This window comes from Bos javanicus, chromosome 10, assembly GCF_032452875.1.
Source record: "Bos javanicus breed banteng chromosome 10, ARS-OSU_banteng_1.0, whole genome shotgun sequence".
In the NCBI taxonomy this organism is placed as follows: Eukaryota; Metazoa; Chordata; class Mammalia; order Artiodactyla; family Bovidae; genus Bos; species Bos javanicus.
In genome coordinates, this window is record NC_083877.1 from 100,034,057 (window position 1) to 100,057,303 (window position 23,247).

General features: G+C 43.1%; 1 protein-coding gene across 11 annotated transcripts in view; it reads right to left on the minus strand.

The window, feature by feature from the left end:
* EML5 (EMAP like 5) overlaps positions 1–5,610 on the minus strand; it is a 159,899-nt gene extending 154,289 nt beyond the window's left edge. For 7 of the 11 annotated variants that reach the window (XM_061429644.1, XM_061429643.1, XM_061429646.1 and 4 more), the window contains exon 1: positions 5,350–5,608. In XM_061429644.1, the coding sequence (XP_061285628.1) occupies positions 5,350–5,546 (197 nt within the window). In that variant the 5' untranslated portion in view covers positions 5,547–5,608. Of the gene's footprint in view, positions 1–5,349 lie in introns of all 11 variants that reach the window. The other 4 variants (XR_009738865.1, XR_009738864.1, XM_061429645.1 and 1 more) reach the window with 2 other exon arrangements.
* Positions 5,611–23,247: the final 17,637 nt, after the last annotated feature.

Sequence of the window (23,247 nt, forward strand, 5' to 3'; positions counted from 1 at the left end):
GTACATACCAAATACATAATTCAATGTGCATAAATGTGAAATTTACCTTGGTTATTATCTCCCCCCAGTACATAAAGTGTCAATGAAGGTTGGGAATTTCACTTGTTTGGTTCACTGCTGTAATTCTAGTGCTAAAAACAGCCACTGGCAAATACGAATAGGTGCTCAATAAATATCTGCTGAAAGACTAAGTAAAGTAAGAAATACCTATTTTTACACCAATATGTGTCCCAGACACCACTTAAGAAAGTGTCTTTAGAACATGGGTATAACCAACTGTGGCAAATGACGATGATAAATCAAAAACGATGAGAAGAGAGAACTGACCTCTGGATGAGCACTGTGGAGGTCACTGGTGACCTTGACAAGAGCTGCAATGATGAAATAAAATAGAGCCAACACTGAATGGGAGAAAAAGAGCTGAAGACAGTGAGGGCAGATGACTTTTTCAGTTATTTTCTCTTAACATGAACCACTGCATACGACGCCACCTCTTTTCAGAATGCTATGCCTTCGCTCACTTCCCCTGATGACTCTGCCTCTCTGTTGTCCTTCAAGACCCAGCCTGCTTAGGTGTTCCACTCACTGGGACACATCCCTGGAACTGTTATACGCCTGCATATACCATATCCCAGATACACTAATGCTATCTCTGGTACACACAGGAATCTTACACTTGACTGACAGGGTTTAACTCCTAAGACCTTCAGGCTGAGACCCTTGCACAAAGAAGGAGTTCAATAAATATTTCTTGGATGAGTGAAAAGCCTTGAAGGAACAGTAAGCTGATGGTTTCTAAGGAACTATTCTTATTTCTTAATAGTTTCTAAGGATTTATTTACCATATGTTTTCCTTAATTTATATCCAAAATATATTTTATTAGTTATCTATATATTAGACATCATAAAATAAAAAGGGAAACAATTATAATACAAATCTAAAATTTCTCTTTTACCCTAATAATATACACTTAAGGTACATTTATGATAGTTTGAATTATTATTCTATATAATTCCAACCTTTGCCTGAAAACATGCTAATTTTACCTCTTAAACTATGCAGCATTTGAAAAACAACCATAAATATTTTGATATCCAAACACACAAAATGAAATCTTACAGAAAAAAATTATTATATAGTCTGTGAAAGTTAAGACCACCAATTCTAGTTACTTAAACATGGGGACATTTTACTAAATCTGTATGTTGCTTAATACTTTCTGAAGTACAGCTTCTGAATATTACACAATGCTTAAGAAAATTCTGGAATCAAGTTTGAAGGAAGGAGTTCTACCCATTTTTCAAACTGCTTATTTACTACTTCTACACATGCATGTTTTGGGATACAGACTGGCAATGTGCTTCCTAAACAGAATCATCTGGGGGCACTGTGTGAAAAACAAATTTCTGGGATCCAGCTCTAGAGGATTCTGCTGCTGCTGCTAAGTCGCTTCAGTCGTGTCCGACTCTGTGAGACCCCATAGACGGCAGCCCAGCAGGCCCTGCTGTCCCTGGGATTCTCCAGACAAGAACACTGGAGTGGGGTGCCATTTCCTTCTGCAATGCATGAAAGTGAAAAGTGAAAGTGAAGTCACTCAGTCGTGTCTGACTCTTAGCGACCCCATGGACTGCAGCCCACCAGGCTCCTCCATCCATGGGATTTTCCAAGCAAGAGTACTGGAGTGGGGTGCCTTAGTACATGTCATGAAAAGGCTAAAAAATGGCAAAAAGCTCCTTAAATGGTTCTGCTGATCAGTCAGGTTTGGGAAATACTGACCATATATCTGGAAACATTAAGTAGACAACAAGTAGGCTTGTGGTAATTCCCGCCAGACCTTAGAAAGTTGGTACCCTCAACCCATAAACACAAAAAACACTGATCCACCATGGAAACATCACACATTCCAAAACACTTTTCCAACAATAATTCTGACTTGTGTTGAATAAATGAAATTTTCATACTATGAGTACAGAGTGGTTAGAAACCACTTTCACTAGACTATGGTGAAGCCTGATCAGTACTTTTTCCTAAGAGCACCACCTGCCACAATTCACCAGCTGCTCTACCTTTCATTTTGTCTAAAGAAAAAAGAAAGTAGTACCAAAATGCACCGAGTTAACTACATTCCATTAATGGTCTTCAGTGGTGATACATGTTTTGAGAACTATCAGTAACATCCACTACTTCAAATACAAACTTGTCAAAAATGTGTTGATGGGTGGTATCTGGAAAAACTAATTTAAAAAGCTATTGTATCCTTTGGGAAGACAGCTGGCAAAAGTTTCAAAATATAGACCAGGCTACAGATGTGCATTTTATATTAAAACTGCCAGTAGTCTATAACTTACTCTTAAACCTGTAACAAACATTTAATAACTAGATAATTTTATCAATATAACTTGGGACACAGAAAAAAAAAGCAAATTAAGAAAAAAAAGTGACTAAAATTCTGACAGTGAAACAAATTTCTATATAAATCAGTAATACTGAAATAAATATAACTGAAGGACAGAACACTATATACATACATATCTAATAAAAAGAAGTAAGATAACTACACGTTAACACAGACAAAATGATAAAGTCACGTGGCACCACCGCTGGCAATGCTAGATGTAGTAAGATGACAGAACTGGAAAGCAAATAATCATTACCTTTGGCTTTCCAACCAATATGGCACTTACATTTTTAAAACCTAAAGACAATGACTTGCTCATTCTGGTACAGTCTTACATTCAGACTAAGTTATATTTAACAAGTTTACCTAAGTTTCAAGCAAATATGGAAACAACACAGATGATCAATACAGCAATGACGTTTTATTAATAAGGTAACATTACAGCAACATTGTTTTCCACCATGGTACCATTTATAAAAATTTCATTTTCTGCTGTGACATAATTGAAAAATTACAGTAGTAACTATACCTGTATTTCAGACACTGAATTGAAACAAATTTGAAAACGTTGAACTTTCACAAACAAGAATGATTTCTATCATTAATTGCTTGAAACGAAATTTCCAAAACTCTTTGATTGCTAAGTACAGTCTTGCTACTGCTGCTGCTAGGTCACTTCAGTTGTGTCCGACTCTGTGCGACCCCAAAGACAGCAGCCCACCAGGCTCCCCCATCCCTGGGATTCTCCAGGCAAGAACACTGGAGTGGGTTGCCATTTCCTTCTCCAATGCATGAAAGTGAAAAGCGAAAGTGAGGTCGCTCAGTCGTGTCCGACCCCCAGCGACCCCATGGACTGCAGCCCACCAGGCTCCTCCGTCCATGGATTTTCCAGGCAAGCGTACCACTATTGCTTGAAACAAAATTTCCGGAACTCTTTGATTGCTAAGTTATAGTCTTAGTACTGTATTAAATTTGTGCCACAATTTCAGGATGCAATTGCCATGGCAATTTTCAAGCAAACTTTTTACTGTTATAAATTATTCTGAGGGTGAATCATTTACATAAAGTCACAAGCAAGTATCCAATTAAGGCAAAAATTAGACTAATCTGTCATTTTGAAACATTTTGAGACACTACATGTATGGTTATGCAACTATGTACACCAAAGGAAAGCAAAAGCATCTCTTCCTTGCAGTTTACTGAAACACAATTTTAAAAATTCAAGCCATGTGACATATAGGTTCAAATTACTGCTGGAAGAATAAACAAAGCATCATTTACCCCATCAAAAAAAATTGTATCTAGTTTCAGAAGATCTTCATACCATATTACTCTCAACTACCAAGGAGTAAAAACAACAGAAGTGCACCTCAACACCCTTCACACCTACCTACCCGACCTACTAAAGGAACCTGACAGACTGAATATCTGGAGGAGGGCTCCAGTCAAGGCTGTTTCAACTAGATAAACTTAACTATCCCCTGAACTGTCGGAGACCTAATACATGGAAAAGAAGAGAGAAACTGGAAAGGATCAGGGAAAAAGACAAAGAACTGGGGTAAATTCTACTCTTGGGGTGAGTAACACACAAGATGGTAAAGAATCTGCCTGCAGTGCAGGAGACCAGGGTTCTATCCCTGCATGGGGGAATATCCCCTGGAGAAGGAAATGGCAACCCACTCGGGTACTCTTACCTGGAGAATTCCACGGACAGTGGAGCCTGGCAGGCTACAGTCCATGGGGTCTCAAAGAGTCTGACTAAGCACACACACACACTGAACCCCAAACACTGCCTCATTTCCTATTCCACAACCGGTTTCTGCTCTTTATTCTATCTTGCCCTACCTTTTGTTTGTCCTAGGCCTCCCTCCCTCTCGCATAAATGTGCAGACATGCAAAACAGATCTTTATTTATGGTATTTAAGTACCAGAGTGTTTTGCCTACAAAACATCAAACCATGATACCAAATGGGTTTTAATTGCACAGTTTAAGTTCTGTGGAACACAGATATGGGGATAAAACTGAGTAATCAAACCCAATCATAGGATCTCTTAAAAACACACACACACAGTCTCAAATGTTTTAAAACACATCTCTATTTATCAACGACAAATATGCTGTGCTTGAGACAATAATCAACAGTCTAAAATAATCTCTGCTGCTCTTAACTTCATTTGCCACAAAAGTTCTGCTGAGACACTGATGGAAAATACTATTTCAAATACACCGCTCACTAAAGAAATGGAAGCAAGCACTGGGACCAACTTTAAGACGTCGGTCAAAGAAGAATTAAAATGTAGACAAAATTGTGATTTAAGTAAAAAAAAAAAAAGTAAACTTATTTAGGAGTGCTTTACCAAAAAGGAAACAAGAGAAATGGAAATCAGAATTAGTTTAGCACCTAAAATGATTGCGGGGGGGGTGGGGTGTGGATGGGTTGAATCAATCCTTACCCTCAAACTGCCTTCAGGTGTGCAAATTTTAAAGTCCGATGAATTGCGGGAAGGTTGCCGGTATTTCTATCTGCTTATAACAGCAGGCGCTGAAACCTCAACTAGTTATTATGGCCAAGAGCCGAGTGCCCTCTAGGATGCCACCCGCGGCGCGCTCCCCGGGACCAGCCTAGCGCTTACGGGACTCTTCTGCGTTCTCTACTAGGTAAAGGACTTCCCTCTGGCAGTGTAAGAATTCGTTTAATAAGCAGTCTCCGACGAGATTTCAAGGGGTAAAAATGCAACCTAGGGCAGCTTTCGGTACACTGCACCCATCTGAGGAAGGGAGAAGGGAGGACCCCCGATTTGGGGCCATCGCAGCGACCCGAGGGGGAGACTCGGGGTACGAAGACGGGAAAGGGGGCCGGTTTCCCGGTGCCCAGAGGGCAGGGTCGGGACTAGACGGCCCCGGGCCTCCCCTTTGGGGCGCGGCGCCCTGCCCGAGCGGGCCGCGTACCTGATGATGTCGTCGCTGTGGCCCCGGTAGAACTTCTGCCGGTGCTCGCGCGGGCTGTACACCACGCCGACGCCCGCCACGAAGTACACGATCTCCTTGGCCGCCGTGTAGTAGAGGTTGTTGCGGCACTGGTGGCCCCGGTAGCCGTACACCCACTCGAGCCGCAGGTGGCAGCTCGGGGCGCTCCTGGCCGCCATGTCGGGGCGCCCAGCCCGCCGCGCCGCTCCGCTCGGGCGCCCGGCGGCGGGAGGCGGCGGCGGCCGGGCGAAGCGAGCCCCCCCCCGGCGGCCGGCACTCGCCGCCTGCCGCGTTCTCTACGCCGCGCCCGGCAGCCGCATGCCGCCTCTCCCTGCCGCCGCCGGCGCCGCCTCAGCCCACGGGCGGGAGGGGAGCCCTCGCCTCGCGGTGCATGCTGAGGGCCGCGGGCGCCGCCGGCCGTCAGGTGAGGTGGGGGATTGCCGCGCGCCCTCCCTTCGCCGCCTCGGCCGCCTGGTCTCCTCAGCCCGCAGCGCCCAAGCCGTGAGCCGAGCGAGCGAGGACCCGCCTCCCGTCTCCACTCCTCAGCCACCGCCGCCCCGGTCCCCCCGCGGCGTTCGCGTCCCGCCGCGGCCTCGTCCCACAGCTCGGCGGGCCCGCGCCGCGCGCGCCCCCGAGCCCAGACCCGCGGAGTGCGCGCGCTCTCCGAGCTCAGACCGGCGCCGCGCGTTCCCCCACCCGCGAGCCCAGACACGCACCGCGCGCGCCCCGAGCCCAGACACGCGCCGCACGCCCCCGGACCCCCGAGCCCAGACCCGCGGCGTGCGCGCCCCGACCCCCGACCCGCGGCGTGCGCGCGCCCCCGAGCCCAGACCCGCGGCCCCGGCCCCCGCCGCCCGCGCGCGCCTCGCCCCGCCCCTCCCAGCGGGGGCGCTCCCGGGACAGTCTCTGGGCCCTGGTTCTCCTGCTCTCCCTCTAGCTGCACGTTTCTAGCTCGGCTATCTTCGGCCAGGACCAATGACCTCGGCTGCCCTGATCGCATCCCGCTCCGGCTCCGGGCGGACTCTCGGTCGCCCTTGTCCCCTGCTGCCGCAGAGCTCCTGTAGGTCTCACCAGGGCCTCGTCCTCGGCCAGGACTACGCTTGTGCGTGGAAGAATCAACACCAGGATCTTAACCTCCCTGTTTAATTGTTCCTCTTACCTGGTGCGTGTGTACGCTTTTCTGGCCGCTTCATAGTGCTCGCTGTAGCAGACGTTGCGTGGGACTAAAACCTGACTTCCTGAATACACGTTTTCTTATTTGTATACGTGACCTCAAAGCTAAAAGTAGAATTTAACTCGTAAAATCACACGCCAGATCCTATTTCTTGATAAATAGCAATGGTATTTTCAAAGCTAAAAGTAGAATTTAAATCGTAAAATCACATGCCAGATTCTATTACTTGATAAATAGCAATGGTACGGGAGAGGGAAATGGCAACCCAAACCAGTGTTCTTGCCTGGAGAATCCCGTGGACAGGGGAGCCTGGTGGGCTGCCGTCGTCCATGGGGTCGCACAGAGTCAGACACTACCGAAGCGACTTAGCAGCAGCAGCAGCAGCAATAGCAGCAATAGTACCTGATTTTGTTTTTTTAGAGAACTGTTTTGAACTGCAACTGTTTTGATACTTCTCGAATGGTGGTGATGATGAAGATGTCTTCAGTCTTAATGACACTGGAGAATGAGCCTGTAAGCACAAATACTGGAAGCAATGAGTTCTAGGTCAGTTCCTCTCCTACTGAGTTTTCTTAAGATTTACAACAAGAAAAAATAATTTATAAAACACAAGTATGAGTCTTCTGTGTCTGGGAAAAATATCAGTGTTTTATTTCCTTGGGAAATACCAAAACTTGGAAATCTTAAAAAAAAAAAAAAACTTGGAAATCTTAAAAAAAAAAAAAAGCTAGAATAAACTAGCATATTTTTAAGAAAGAGGTGATGATTCCTAGATGGCATCCATACCTTGGACTAAATGTTACCCTATTTCTGCTTCCTCAAAGATGCAAATTACCAATTTAAGACAAGAGGAAACCTTTTCAGTTTTGGCTATGACTTCTAGTCGACATACAGGAAAGGAGGGCTATTTCAGAGGAAAGAATTTCAACCAGTGTCATGGAAAGTAAACTATGAACGTGTAAGCAGATTTGGTGAACTCCACCAGGCAGGTTGAAAGTAGAAATGGAATCCAATTAGTTCACGATAATCATCTAACAAAACAGTGAGGAACTACAATGCAGGAAAAACTGTCAGCACTTCATAAAATTTCCCAGCTTTTAAATTCTTCTTATTCTATTCCCAGGTGATTAGCTATAAAACTGTCAATGAAAATAATCAATATACCAATCTATACCTGGAGAAGGAAATGGCAACCCACTCCAGTGTTCTTGCCTGGAAAATCCCATGGACAGAGGAGCCTGATGGGCTACAGTCTATGGGGTCTCAGGGATCAGACACGACTTAGACACTAAACCAATCTGTAATAGAAATAGAAAAGTTTTGAGCCAAACTGAGGACGATAGCCTGGGATACACAGATCCAATAAGCACTTGAATTGTACTCCCCTGGACTACAAAATAGGGCTTCCCTGGTGGCTTAGCGGTAAGGAATCCGCTTGCAGTACAGAAGATGCAGGTTCAATCCCTGGGTTGGGAAGATCCCCTGGAGAAGAAGATGGCTACCCACTCCAGTAGTTTTGCCAGGATAATCCCATGGACAGAGGATGTAAGTGGGCTACAGTCTTTGAGGTCGCAAAGGGTCAGAATGACTTCAGTTCAGTTCAGTTCAGTCGCTCAGTCGTGTCCGACTCTTTGTGACCCCATGAATTGCAGCACGCCAGGCCTCCCTGTCCATCACCATCGACTGAATAACAACAACAAAAGTCTACAAAATGGAGAAGGGTTATACGGGCAAAAACTAAAATTACATAAATTGTTTGTCAAGTACTAGGATTGGCCCTGGAAAGGAGTAAGGGTTCTTGGCAAGCATGGATTGATTGGGTTCAAAATGGTTGCTTGGTTACAAGGGGAGACCTTGGGAACATAAGGTTCTGGCTGACAGTAGCTAGCAGATATTGTTTTGAGACTGATTGGTGGTGTCCTTGAAACTGATACAGTTCAGAAAATTCAAGTTCTCAGGGATGGAGAAACATACAGGAAACCACATCCACAATAGCCACCCAGCTCCACTTTGGATGCTTGAACCACAATTATTTGTTTTTATTTTTAAACATTTTAATTGTGATAGAAGTCACATAACATAAACAATTTTAATCACAGTTAACTGTGCTTCAGTGGCACCAAGTACACTCACATTGTGCAACTCCCAACATCATCCATCTCTGGAGTTTTTTACTCTCCTGAACTGAAACTTTGTTCCCATTTAAAACTAAGTCCCCATCCCCTCTCCCCACCCCTGCCTCTGGCATCTATGAATGTACTTTCTGACTCTATGAATATGACTATTCTCAGTTCAGTTCAGTTGCTCAGTCGTGTCCGACTCTCTGCAACCCCATGGACCGAAGCACGCCAGGCCTCCCTGTCCATCACCAACTCCCGGAGTTCAGCCAGACTCACGTCCACCGAGTCAGTGATGCCATCCAGCCATCTCATCCTCCGTCGTCCCCTTCTCCTCCTGCCCCCAATCCCTCCCAGCATCAGAGTCTTTTCCAATGAGTCAACTCCTCGAGTGAGGTGGCCAAAGTACTGGAGTTTCAGCTTTAGCATCATTCCTTCCAAAGAACACCCAGGACTGATCTCCTTTAGAATGGACTGGTTGGATCTCCTTGCAGTCCAAGGGACTCTCAAGAGTCTTCTCCAACACCACAGTTTAAAAGCATCAATTCTTCGGTGCTCAGCCTTCTTCACAGTCCAACTCTCACATCCATACATGACCACTGGAAAAACCATAGGCTTGACTAGATGGACCTTTGTTGGCAAAGTAATGTCTTGGCTTTTGAATATACTATCTAGGTTGGTCATAACTTTCCTTCCAAGGAGTAAGCGTCTTTTAATTTCGTGGCTGCAGTCACCATCCGCAGTGATTTTGGAGCCCCCCAAAATAAAGTCTGACACTGTTTCCACTGTTTCCCCATCTATTTCCCATGAAGTGATGAGACCAGATGGCATGATCTTAGTTTTCTGAATGTTGAGCTTTAAGCCAACTTTTTCACTCTCCTCTTTCACTTTCATCAAGAGGCTATTTAGTTCCTCTTCACTTTCTGCCATAAGACTATTCTAGTTACCTCATATAAGTGGAGTCAAATGGTGTTTGTATGCACCTACTGTATACTGAAGGGGCTCCCCTGGTGGCTCAGTGGTAAAGAATCTGCCTGCAGTGCAGAAGACCGCCTGCAATGCAGGAGACACAAAGTCAATCCCTGGGTCAGGAAGAACCCCTAGAGAGGAAAGGGCAACCCACTCCAGGTTCTTGCCTGGGAAATCCCATGGACAGAGGAGCCTTGCGGGCTACAGTTTGTGGTTGCAAGAGAGTTGGCCAAGACTTAGAGATGACTAAACTGCCACCACTGTATATTGAAATGTGTTCTTAAGGTTAACTTAATATGTGCCCTAAAAACAGATTGTACCTTTTTTCCCCGTGCCATACAGTAGGTTCTCATTAGTCACCCATCTCATACATAGTAGTGTATATACGTCAATCCCAATCTCCCAGTTCATCCCCCCACTTTTCTCTTGGTGTCCATAAGTTTGTTCTCTACATCTCTGTCTGTTTCTGCTTTGCACATAGGTTCGGCTGTACTATTTTTCTAGATTCCACACATATGCATTATGTAAAATATTTGTTTTTATTTCTTTCTGACATACCTTATATGACAGTCTCTATGTCCATCCACATCCCTGCAAATCCTTTTTATGGCTGAGTAATATTTCACTGCATATGTATTGTTGTTCAATCATGTCTGACTCTTTGTGACTCCACGGGCTGCAGCATGCCAGGCTTCCCTGTTCTTCACCATGTCCAGGAGTTTGCCCAACCTCATGTCCATTGACTCGGTGGTGCCACCCAACCATCTCATCCTCTGTCGTTCCCTTCTTCTCCTGCCATCAAACTTGTATATGTATACCACATCTTCTTTATCCATTCCTTTGTTGATGGACATTTAGGTGACTTCCATGTCCTGGCTATTGTACATAGTGCTGCAATGAACAATGGGGTGAATGTATCTTTTTGAATTATGGTTTTCTCCAGATACGTGCCTAGGAGCGGGGTTACTGGGTCATATGATCATTCTGGGCTTTCCAAGTTGTGCTAGTGGTAAAGAACATACTTGCAAATACAGGAGACATAAGAGACATGGATTTGACCCTGGGGTCAGGAAGATCTCCTGGAGGAGGGCATGACAATCCATTCCAGTATTCTTGCGGGGAGAATCCCATGGACGGAGGAGCCCGGTGAGCCACAGTCCATAGGGTCGCCAAGAGTCATACGTGACTCAGGCAACTCAGCACGCAAGCACGCATGGTCGTTCTATTTTTAGTCTTTGAAAGAACCTCCATTTTATTCTCCATAAAAAGTTCTTTCCTTTAATGGTTAAAGCAGATGTACAATGCATGTTTCAGTTCAGTTCACTCAGTCATGTCCGACTTTTTGTGACCCCATGGACTGCAGTATACCAGGCTTCCCTGTCCATCACGAACTCCTGGAGCCTACCCAAACTCATGTCCACTGAGTCGGTGATGCTCAAAGCAGGCTGTTCTAGTTAGCATAAGGTTTAAGTTAAATCATATATAAGCCAGAATGATTTTGCCATACTTCAGTATGTGAAAAATATCTTCCATCAAAACTCTTGTAATGAGGGCAGTGAAAAATTAGAAAGGGAAGGTGAGCAAGCATGGGGGATACGTGCCACACTCAACAGCTTGTCCTTGGCTTGGGATGACAAGAATAAAGAGAAGAGGACTGCAGGGTAGGCTCTGACACCTGCTAAGAAGAAGGAACTCAGGCTTGAGAAGTCGCTCTGAAGACATAAAACCACCTGTGTAGAGTTCCCTGGACAAGGGCATACACAATTTCTCTTTGTCACAAGTATTTGCTTTTTTTTAAATAAGAATATTTTGCTAACTCACTACTGAGTTCCCTGAAAATCCCTGGTGGGAAAAAGGAAATGTTGTTGGTTATTTAAATTTAAGCAGTGAACTTAGAAAAGATGGAATATTTTGTTACTGTATAATTGTGGCACATTCATTGCTGGCTATGTGTAGTTTTTATGATATGTAGGATGGTGAGGAATAAATATTTTTTTCCATGTTTCAGATTTTTTCAGTACACTCTCATGGATCCCATGATATATATTTAAGTATCATATTAATAACAGATCGAAATAATCTTTCCATTATTATATTTTCCATTGCACTCTTTAATGACCCAAGGGTGGAGTGTGAAGCGAAAACATTCTTAATTAAACAATCCTCAACTGACAACTCAAGGCCAAAAGAGACAGCTGAGGCAGAAGGGTGGCTAAAGAGTAAAACATTCCTGAACAACAGAGAGAAAAAGTCCTGATTGTTCTTACCCTTACTTTTTATGTAATGTTTTCACTAGTGTCACATCAGAAGGCTTAATCAACCTTTTATTGCTAGGTGTGTTTTCACATCTGTACATTTTGAAAGAATGTAAATAAGGATGCAGGAGAAAGACCCCTAAATTCTACACGTCAACAGGTGCACATTTGTTAGGCATTTTAAATATAAACTACACCACATTTTGGTAATCTATATCTTGAAACTTGGGTTCCTAGTGTGGTATATTCCAAACATTTGAAATATTAAAATGCAAGCAAATACATTTTTTTTTTGCTGCCTACCAATTTTAGTTACCCTCAGGTCTTTACAAAAAGAAATAAAAGACAAAGTATATAAAGCTTGGAAGGCAAAATTCACGCTACTAATTCTAACTAGCTCATTCGGCCAACTTATGGATTGTAACGATTTGATTTTTAATATGCTGTGCATAAAGTGTTTCTGTAAGCATAGCTTTAACATATTTTATGTACAGAGCCTAACATAGTGCCTGGCACTATGATAGATGTTTCATATGTATTTGTCAACCATTAAATATTAAAAAGAATACTTGTGTAGTCACAATAGAATTCCTTTTAGTTTTATCTTTAATAGTTGAAACTCTTGAAAACTTGAACCTTCTTCTGATCTCCAATACTGTATTAGTAAGAACTTTTTCAGTTATATGTGACAGAAACCTACTCAAAATGGCTTTAGATAAAAATGGAATTTTAATGTCAAAAAGGACTGAAACTAGAACTGGCATCAAAGCACTTGGATCTTAGGGGCTCAAGATGCCATCAGAACCAGGTCATCAGAATAAACCCAGTCTGAATTTCTTTTGAGTTGACGCCATTGCCAGAAAGCAAGAGAGGGGCCAGCAGCTGCAGTTCTACTATCTTCTCTCAGAAATCCCTGTGGGAGTTCATGCAGCTCAATCCCAGACAAACAACCCCATCAAAAAGTGGACCAAGGAACCAAATGGACATTTCTTCAAAGAAGACATGCAGATGGCTGATACACTCATTAAAAATGCTCAAGATCACTCATTATTAGAGAAATGCAAATTAAAACCACAATAAGGTAATCATCTCACGTTGGTCAGAATGGCTGCCATCAAAAAGTCTACAAACAATAAATGCTGGAGAAGGTGTGGAGAAAAGGGAACCCTCTTACACTGTTGGTGGGAATGCAAACTGGTATAGCCACTATGGAGAACAGTATGGAGATTCCTTAAAAAAACTGGAAATAGAACTGCCACATGACCCAGCAATCCCACTGCTGGGCATACACACTGAGGAAACCAGAATTGAAAGAGATACATGTACCCCAATGTTCATTGCAGCACTGTTTACAATAGCTGGGACATGGAAGCAACCTAGATGTCCATAAGCAGATGAATGGATAAAGAAAGCTGTGGTACATATACACAATGGAGTATTACTCAGCCATTAAAAAGAATGCATTTGAATCAGTTCTAATGAGGTGGATGAAACTAGAGCCTATTATAACAGAGTGAAGTAAGCCAGAAAGAAAAACACCAATACAGTATACTAACACATATATATGGAATTTATTTTTTATTTTTATTTATTTTTTGGGGGGGGAAGAATTTATTTATTTATTTATTTATTTTAATTTTGTTTTGCCAAATATCAAAATGAATCCACCACAGGTATACATGTGTTCCCCATCCTGAACCCTCCTCCCTCCTCCCTCCCCATACCATCCCTCTGGGTTGTCCCAGTGCACTAGCCCCAAGCATCCAGTATCGTGCATTGAACCTGGACTGGTATCTCATTTCATACATGATATTTTACATGTTTCAATGCCATTCTCCCAAATCTTCCCACCCTCTCCCTCTCCCACAGAATCCATAAGACTGTTCTATACATCAGTGTCTCTTTTGCTGTCTCGTATACAGGGTTATCGTTACCATCTTTCTAAATTCCATATATATGCATTAGTATACTGTATTGGTGTTTTTCCTTCTGGCTTACTTCACTCTGTATAATAGGTTCCAGTTTCATCCACCTCATTAGAACTGATTCAAATGTATTCTTCTTAATGGCTGAGTAATACTCCATTCTGTATATGTACCATAGCTTTCTTATCCATTCATCCATGGAATTTAGAAAGACAGTAACGATGATCCTTTATGCAAGGCAACAAGAGAGACACAGATGTAAAGAATAGACTCTTGGACTCTGTGGAAGAAGGCAAGGGTGGGAAGATTTGAGAGCATAGCGTTGAAACATGTGTATTACCATCTGTAAAATAGATGACCAGTGCAAGTTCAATGCATGAAGCAGGGCGCTCAAAGTCTGTGTTTGGGGAGAACCCAGAGGGATGGGGTGGGGAGGGAGTTGGGAGGGGGGTTCAGGATGGGGGGACACATGATTCATGTTGGTGTATGGCAAAAACCATCGCAATATTGTAAACTAATTATCCTCCAAGTAAATTTCATTTTTTGAAAAAAGAAATCCTTGTGGAAAGAGTTTTTCATCAGTTCTCCTGGAAACTCCTTGACTTTAACACCATTGACACTGATTGGCTGCCCACCCTTGGCATGACGGAGTAGGGCCAGGTGCGCTAAAACCACAGGAAGGGAGAGTGGAAGAGGGGTGATTCTTCCAAGGAAAACTGGAGTTATATCACAAGAATGAGAAGGAATGGATGCCAGCAGTAGCTATCCAGGGCTGACTTGGAATCTTTCAGATCAGATCAGTCGCTCAGTCGTGTCCGACTCTTTGCGACCCCATGAATCACAGCACGCCAGGCCTCCCTGTCCATCACCAACTCCCAGAGTTCACTCAGACTCACGTCCATCGAGTCAGTGATGCCATCCAGCCATCTCATCCTCTGCCGTCCCCTTCTCCTCCTGCCCCCAATCCCTCCCAGCATCAGTCTTTTCCAATGAGTCAACTCTTCACATGTGGTGGCCAAAGTACTGGAGTTTCAGCTTTAGCATCATTCCTTCCAAAGAAATCCCAGGGCTGATCTCCTTTAGGATGGACTGGTTGGATCTCCTTGCAGTCCAAGGGACTCTCAAGAGTCTTCTCCAACACCACAGTTCAAAAGCATCAATTCTTTGGTGCTCAGCTTTCTTCACAGTCCAACTCTCACATCCATACATGACCACATGAAAAACCATAGCCTTGACTAGACGAACCTTTGTTGGTAAAGTAATGTCTCTGCTTTTGAATAGTCTATCTAGGTTGGTCATAACTTTCCTTCCAAGGAGTAAGTGTCTTTTAATTTCATGGCTGCAGTCACCATCTGCAGTGATTTTGGAGCCCAAAAAAATAAAGTCTGACACTGTTTCCATTGTTTCCCCACCTAATCTTTAGTATTCTCCAATCTCCATTTACATAACTAAATCTGCATGCAATCTAAATTAAAGCAAAAACAAAAACAGGTGTTTACTTTAAAAAAAATGCAGCTTTAAGACAAGACTTCTTCTAACCAGGTTGCCACCCCAATGCTCTTCTTTTATAAGAATTATAAAGCTAGCTGCATATTTTGGACAAGAAAAATTACAGATTTTTCCCCCCACCAATAAACATCATCCCAAATGTCTGTTAGAATCCACTGAAAGCCATTAGAAATGAGTATATTATTCAAACAAAAAAAGCTGCAAGCCAAATTATCCTCTTCTACATATCTACACACCTTGTTATATAGTCTTTTTCTGTATTAGAAACATCAGTATACTCCCTGGCAGTATTCTACTCTGTCAAGTTGGAAAGCTAGGTGGTTTTCTTTGGTTCTTCAACTGTTTCCCTTTTCGCATAAGCAGTTAGCAAATCCTTTTGACTATTTTTAGAAATATCCCTAAACTGCCTCCCCATCTCTCTAGCCACACCCTCCTGAACTCCATTTGCCATAGTTAAGTCAGCTTCTGCTTGTCTTCTCCCTAGATTCTGCAGCACGAGTAATGATCTGTAAAGAGCATGATCTGTAAAGATCATGTCTGAGCATGCTACTTTCCTGTGTCAAGAAATTTTCCAGAAACAATGGAGGCCTCTTGAGGCTTAATATATTCTTATCATTTGACTCAATAACTTCTCATTCAGTTATCTGTCATACTGTAATAATTTAAAAGGTAGATCAAGATTTATGCGCCAAAACATTTACTATGGCTTAATTGAGAACAATAAAAATCCGGAAACCTAACTGTTCCACCTCAGGGAAACTTTAAGTAAATTGATTCGGCTCATATGAAAATATAAAACCATGAAAATTAGGTTTCAAAATTCATTTTGGCAACATTGGAAATTTCCCTTGATGTAATATCAAAAAATTTTTAATCTAGTTACAAAAAAGTGTATATACAGAATGAGCCCAGTTATGAAATATATTAAAGACTGGAACAAAAGATACCAAATATTAGCAGTTTATAATACGATGGGTGATTTTTACACTTTTATTGGTGTATTCATATGCATACATTTATTTGTGATACAACTCCAATATTCTAAGTTCTTTTTTAAAATATGTGAGAGAATTTTACCTCTCAATTCCTCATGGAAAGAGAATGATATTTGTTTGGGAAAAAAATACTTAAATGGGTGCTTGACACAGACAATGAGATACCAGAGGAGCTGAATGTCGCAGAACTCTTCCGCATGAGGAGCGAGAAATGATTTCTTGCTCCAGGAAGACGAGGAAGGGGTGGAGTCAGAGGGATGGGGAGCTGCGAGTTTTGCCATGCCGCCCTCTCCAAAGCCTCTCAGATCTTAAAAGTTTCCAAATACAGGAAGTGTTAGTTTTTTTCTTAATGGAAGCTAGAGAAACAGGGCTTCTTATCTAGGCTGATGTCATAGGAAGCAGCACTCCATGAAGAGAATTATAGTTTCTGGCAAGGAGCAGGGGAAGCCCAGGATACCCACAAATGGTGGGCGTGGGGCTCCAGCCCTCTAAAAGCCTCCAAGTGGTAGGCAAGTCCCAGCTGATATGACAATTACACACACCAATTGCTACTGTAATTAGGAAGAAGTAACGAAAGTCAGTTCAACAAACACTGGGTAGTTTCCAGTGGGCTCCAGAATAAAGGACCACCTCCTCCCTGGGACACACGAAGCCTCTAGCCTGCTTACCACAGCCATCTTCAGTCACTTCCTCCCTTGACCTAGCTCTACCATCCTGCCAAACTAGATTCCAGTCTTTCCCAAAATTAACCAGACAGTTCCCAAACTCCACGCACCCATGTGTCATTCATGATGTATGTAATCTCAGCTCTCGTCAGCTTGGCAAACTCCTGAACATTTGAGGTCCAGCTCAAATGTACCATCTTCTTATGGGTTGAACTGTGTCCCCCAAATTATACACTGAAGTCCTAATTACCTAAGAATGTGATCTCATTTGGAAATAGAATCATTGCAGATGGAATTAGTTAAGATGAAGTCATATTGGAATAGGGTGGGATGCTAGTCCAGTATGACTGGTGTCTTTATTTTAAAAAGGACATTTAAAGAAAGACAAATACCACATGAGTGAGTGAGTGAGTGAAGTCGCTCAGTTGTGTCTGACTCTTTGTGACCCTGTGGACTGTAGCCCACTAGGCTCCTCCATCCATGGGATTCTCCAGGCAAGAATACTAGTGTGGGTTGCCATTTCCTTCTCCAGGGGATCTTCCCAACCCAGGGATCAAACCCAGGTCTCCTGCATTGCAGGCAGACACTTTAACCTCTGAGCCACCAGGGAAGCCCAAAGGAAAGAGTAATCTGTCCAAATACCAAAGTTTCAGGACCCTGAATCCTCTGAGCAACAACTTAAATAACCAAAGCCATCTATGCTTAACAACTCCAATTAGGAGGCACAAAATATTTAAGGCAGACCTTTTCAGCACAATTCTAATGTAAAATTCACCAACGTGGTTATAAACTAAAAAAAAAGTTGCTTTACCTCAGCAGCGATTCATGTCTTAATTCTGTATTTTAGAGCCATATAAGACAAGTCAAACTCTTTGCTACTCTATTAAAACCTTTCAAAATTTTTGAGGACATTTAGAATGGGCTACCTTTTGCCCATTTCTTTGCCTTTTATCTTTTCTGTCCTTTTACCAACAACTGTGGAATCTAATAGAAATGATGCAAATGAACTTATTTGTAAAACAGAAACTGATTCACAGATCTCAAAATCAAACTTATGGTTGCCAAAGAGGAAATGTGGGAGGACGTGATAAACGAGGAGGTTGAGATCAACACATATACACTGCTGTAAATAAAGATCTACTGTACAGCACAGGGAACTCTACTCCGTGTTCTGTAATGACTTATAAGGGAAAAGAGTCTGAAAAAGAAGAGAGATATATAGCTATAGATAGATATAGTGGATCGGCCAAAAGTTTGTTGGTTAACACAAAATAAATAGGTTAAAAAAAAAAAGTTTGTTCGGGTTTTTCTGTAACATCTTACAGAAAACCCACATGAACTTTTTGGGCCAGTGTACATATCTGATTCACTTTGCTGTGTGCCTGAAGCTAACACAACTTTGTGAGTCGACTATAGTCCAACAAAAATTAGAAAGGGGGGATCCTGACCCAGGCACTCACGCAGGGAAAACGCCACGTAAAGATGAAAGCAGAGGGTTACACGCCAAGGAAGGGTCACTACGACCGCCGGAAGCTTGGAGAAAGGTGCAGCACGCACCCTCCCGCATGGCCCTCAGAGAGAGCCAGGGACGGAAGCACTCTGATCTTGAACTTCTTGCCTTCAGAACTATGAGACAATAAGTTGCTATTGTTTAAGCCACTCAGTTTGCCTAACTTTGTTTCAGCGAACCAGACAAACTAATACATACCACTTCCCTATGGTTTGCTGTGACATCCCCACCCACGCTTCAGAAGTAATCAGCTTTCATTCATGTCCCTAGTACATTTCATAAAATCATACATATTTCTAGAGTAGCACTTATCATATTGAATTTGGGGGATCGTTTATTTATACTTCTAGAATATATGTCCTTGAGAGCATATTTTTTGCCTATTTAACCTTTGACAGTCTATAGTCCTTCCCTTTACTTAGCCACTACCTTAGCCTGGATTCTCAAAAACAAACTGAGGCAAAGACTAAGGCATGGCTGTTTGAGCTGGGAAGGCAAACCCAGGGCAGTGAGGGAGACGAAAAGAAAGTGAGGCAAGAGAAACTGAAACGATGTGTGGTACGTGAGTGCCAGGCTGCAGCCACACTGCAGATGCACCCACCGGGCACACAGAGTTCCCCTTAATGGGCTGCAAGGACAAACGTGGACGGAGTGGCCCCTGGGAAGGCGAAAGGGGGGGGATTTATGTGTCCAGGCCCCCTCCCGCCTCCTCCTTTGCGCTGGTGAAAGGCAGCCCACGGGGGGCTGGAGTTTATGCCACACTTCCGGAGTGCATCACCCACTGTCTCTGTGATCTCTGAGCCACTGGCTCCTGGAGCCTCGATTCCTGCAGGCTCATACAAAGAGGGCCACGTAGTAACCACACACACACACTCACACACACATACATAGTAAGCTGCATCACAGGAGAAGAATCTCCGCACAAGTCAGGGAACCTACATCTTTTATAACAGGCAATAAGCCCGTTTGACTTTTGCCCTGAAGGGTGATATCATGGTTATTATACTGGACAGTAAATAGACTTCTGCTCCAAAGGGAGACACTTTATCTTCCAAGGTTTTCACTACACAAACATCCTTGAGAAGACAATCTGGAACAAAGGCTGTCAGTGCCTCTGTAAACAAGATGTGTGGAAACACAGGAGACCCTGGAGCATTGTTTCCAAACACAGATCAAACAGGCAGCTGCCCGATGCTTATTTCCTGAGTGGAAATGCTGCCAAACTGGGATCAACATGTAAAATACATTCCCGCAGCAACTGCAGGCAATGCAATATCACAATACAATACAATATTGTCAAAGACAAAGCTGTGCAGTAGTCCAAGCCGTGAGGACAGATTACATTTAGCAATATTATTGCAATAGGGTGAGTGTCTGCTGTGAGCTGAACTCAACTTCCCTGAAACAAAGGGCTGGAGACTTTTAAAAGGCTGGGTGTGTTCAGGGAAAGGCACTGCAGGAGGATTGAGGGGCTTTTCTGTGACTGAGACACCTGCAGTTGTTCAAGGGAGTTAATCTGGAGTAGAAATAAACTCTCCTATCCTCATGACAGGAGGCAGTGGTGCAAGTTGAAGTAAGTTAGGTCTTTATCCACTTAGCTCTTATTGTATTCAATTTTTGAAAATTGTTTACTTGTGCATATGCAGGGACTGAGGGTGAGAGGCTTATCTCCCTGGATGTTTGAAATTCAAAGAGACAGCTCTCAAGTTCTTGATGAAACAGTTTTGGATGGTAGATTTACATCTCAAAGGGCAAAGAAAGGATTTATCACCGCAAGCATTCTCGAGTAAACTCTAGGAGGGAGTTCAGGAGTCTACCACCAGTTTTGGGCTGGAACAAACAGTAAATTTTCCTGGAAGCATGGAACTTTCTCAGGCAAGCATTTTAAGAGGGGCTGAGGTCCTTCTCAGGTGGTGCTCAGTTCAGTTCAGTTCAGTTGCTCAGTTGTGTCCGACTCTTTGCGACCCCATGGGCTGCAGCACACCAGGCCTCCCTGTCCATCACCAACTCCCGAAGCTTGCTCAAACTCACGTCCATCAAGTCAGTGATGCCATCCAACCATCTCGTCCTCTGTCGTCCCCTTCTCCTCCCACCTTCAATCTTTCCAAGCATCAGGGTCTTTACTAGTGAGTTAGTTCTTCGCATCAGGTGGCCAAAGTATTGGAGTTTCAGCCTCAGCATCAGTTCTTCCGACGAATATTCAGAACTGATTTGCTTTAGGATGGACTGGTTTGACTTCCTTGCAGTCCAAGGGACTCTCAAGAGTCTTCTCCAGCACCTCAGCTCAAAAGCATCAATTCTTCGGCACACAGCTTTCTTTATGGTCCACTCTCACATCCATACCTGACCACTGGAAAAACCATAGCCTTGACCAGACGGACCTTTGTGGGCAAAGTAGTGTCTCTGCTTATTAATATGCTGTCTAAGTTGGTCATAAGTTTTCTTCCAAGGAGGAAACGTCTTCGAATTTCATGGCTGCAGTCACCATCTGCAGTGATTTTGGAGCCCAAAAAAACAGTCTGACACTGTTTCCACTGTTTCCCCATCTATCTGCCATGAAGTGATGGGACCAGATGTCATGATCTTAGTTTTCTGAATGTTGAGCTTTAAACCAACTGTTTCACTTTCCTCTTCCACTTTCATCAAGAGGCTCTTTAGTTCCTCTTCACTTTCTGCCCTAAGGGTGGTGTCATCTGCATATCTGAGGTTATTGATATTTCTCCTGGCAATGTTAATTCCAGCTTGTGCTTCTTCCAGCCCAGCGTTTCTCATGATGTACTCTGCATAGAAGTTAAATAAGCAGGGTGACAGTATACAGCCTTGACGTACTCCTTTTCCTATTTGGAACCAGTCTCTTGTTCCATGTCCAGTTCTAACTGTTGCTTCTTGACCTGCATACAGACTTCTCAGGAGGCAGGTCAGGTGGTCTGGTATTCCCAATTCTTTAAGAATTTCCCACAGTTTGTTATGATCCACACAGTCAAAGGCTTTGGCATAGTCAATAAAGTGGAAATAGATGTTTTTCCGAAACTCTCTTGCTTTCTCTATGATCCAACAGAGGTTGGCAATTTGATCTCTGGTTTCTCTGCCTTTTCTAAATCCAGCTTGAACATCTGGACGTTTGTGGTTCACATACTGTTGAAGCCTGGCTTAGAGAATTTTGAGCATTACTTTGCTAGCGTGTGAGATGAGTGTAATTGTTCGGTACTTTGAACATTCTTTGGCATTGCCTTTCTTTGGGATTGGAATGAAAACTGACCTTTTCCAGTCCTGTGGCCACTGCTGAGTTTTCCAAATTTGCTGGCATATTGAGTGCAGCACATTCACAGCATCATCTTTTAGGATTTGACATAGCTCAACTGGATTCCATCACCTCCACTAGCCTTGTTCGTAGTGAGGCTTCCTAAGTACCACTTGACTTAGCATTCCAGGATGTCTGGCTCTAGGTGGGTGATCACACCATTGTGATTATCTGGGTCGTGAAGATCTTTTTTGTATAGTTCTTCTGTGTATTCTTGCCACTTGTAATATCTTCTGCTTCTGTTAGGTCCATTTCTATTATTGTGACCATCTTTGCATGAAATGTTCCTTTGGTATCTCTAATTTTCTTGTAGAGATCTCTAGTCTTTCCCATTCTATTGTTTGCCTCAATTTCTTTGCATTGATCACTGAGGAAGGCTTTCTTATCTCTCCTTGCTATTTAGAACTCTGCATTCAGATGGGTATATCTTTCCTTTTCTCCTTTGCCTTTAGCTTCTCTTCTTTTGTCAGCTATTTGTAAGGTCTCCTCAGACAACCATTAAGCCTTTTTGCATTTTTTTTCTTGGGGATGGTCTTAATTCCTGTCTCCTGTAGAATTTCATGAACCTTGTCCCTAGTTCTTCAGGCACTCTGTCTATCAGATCTAATCCCTTGAATTTGTCACTTTCATTGTATAATGGTAAGGGATTTAATTTAGATCACACCAGAATGGTCTGGTGGTATTCCCTACTTTCTTCATTTTAAGTCTGAATTTGGCAATAAGGAGTTCATGATCTAAGCCACAGTCAGCTCCCAGTCTTGTTTCTGCAGACTGTATAGAGCTTCTCCATCTTTGGCTGCAAAGAATATAATCAATCAACTTGATTTCGTTGTTGACCATCTGGTGATGTCCATGTGTAGAGTCTTCTCTTGTGTTGTTGGAAGAGGGTGTTTGCTATGACCGGTGTGTCTCTTGGCAGAACTCTGTTAGCTTTTGCCCTGCTTCATTCTGTACTCCAAGGCCAAATTTGCCTGTTATTCCAGGTATCTCTTGACTTCCTACTCTTGCATTCCAGTCCCCTATAATGAAAAGGACATCTTTTTGAGGTGTTAGTTCTAGAAGGTCTTCATAGAACCGTTCAACTTCAGCTTCTTCAGAATTACTGGTTGGGACATAGACATGGATTACTGTGATACTGAATGGTTTGCCTTGGACTTGAACAGAGATCATTCTGTCGTTTTTGAGATTACATCCAAGTACTGCATTCCAGACTCTTTTGTTGACTATGAGGACTACTCCACTTCTTCTAAGGGATTCTTGCCCACACTAGTAGATATAATGGTCATCTGAGTTAAATTCATCCATTCCAGTCCATTTTAGTTCACTGATTCCTAAAATGTCAATGTTTACTCTTGCCATCTCCTGTTTGACCACTTCCAATTTGCCTTGATTCATGGACCTAACATTCCAGGTTCCTATGCAATATTGTTCTTTACAGCATTGGACTTTAATTCCATCAC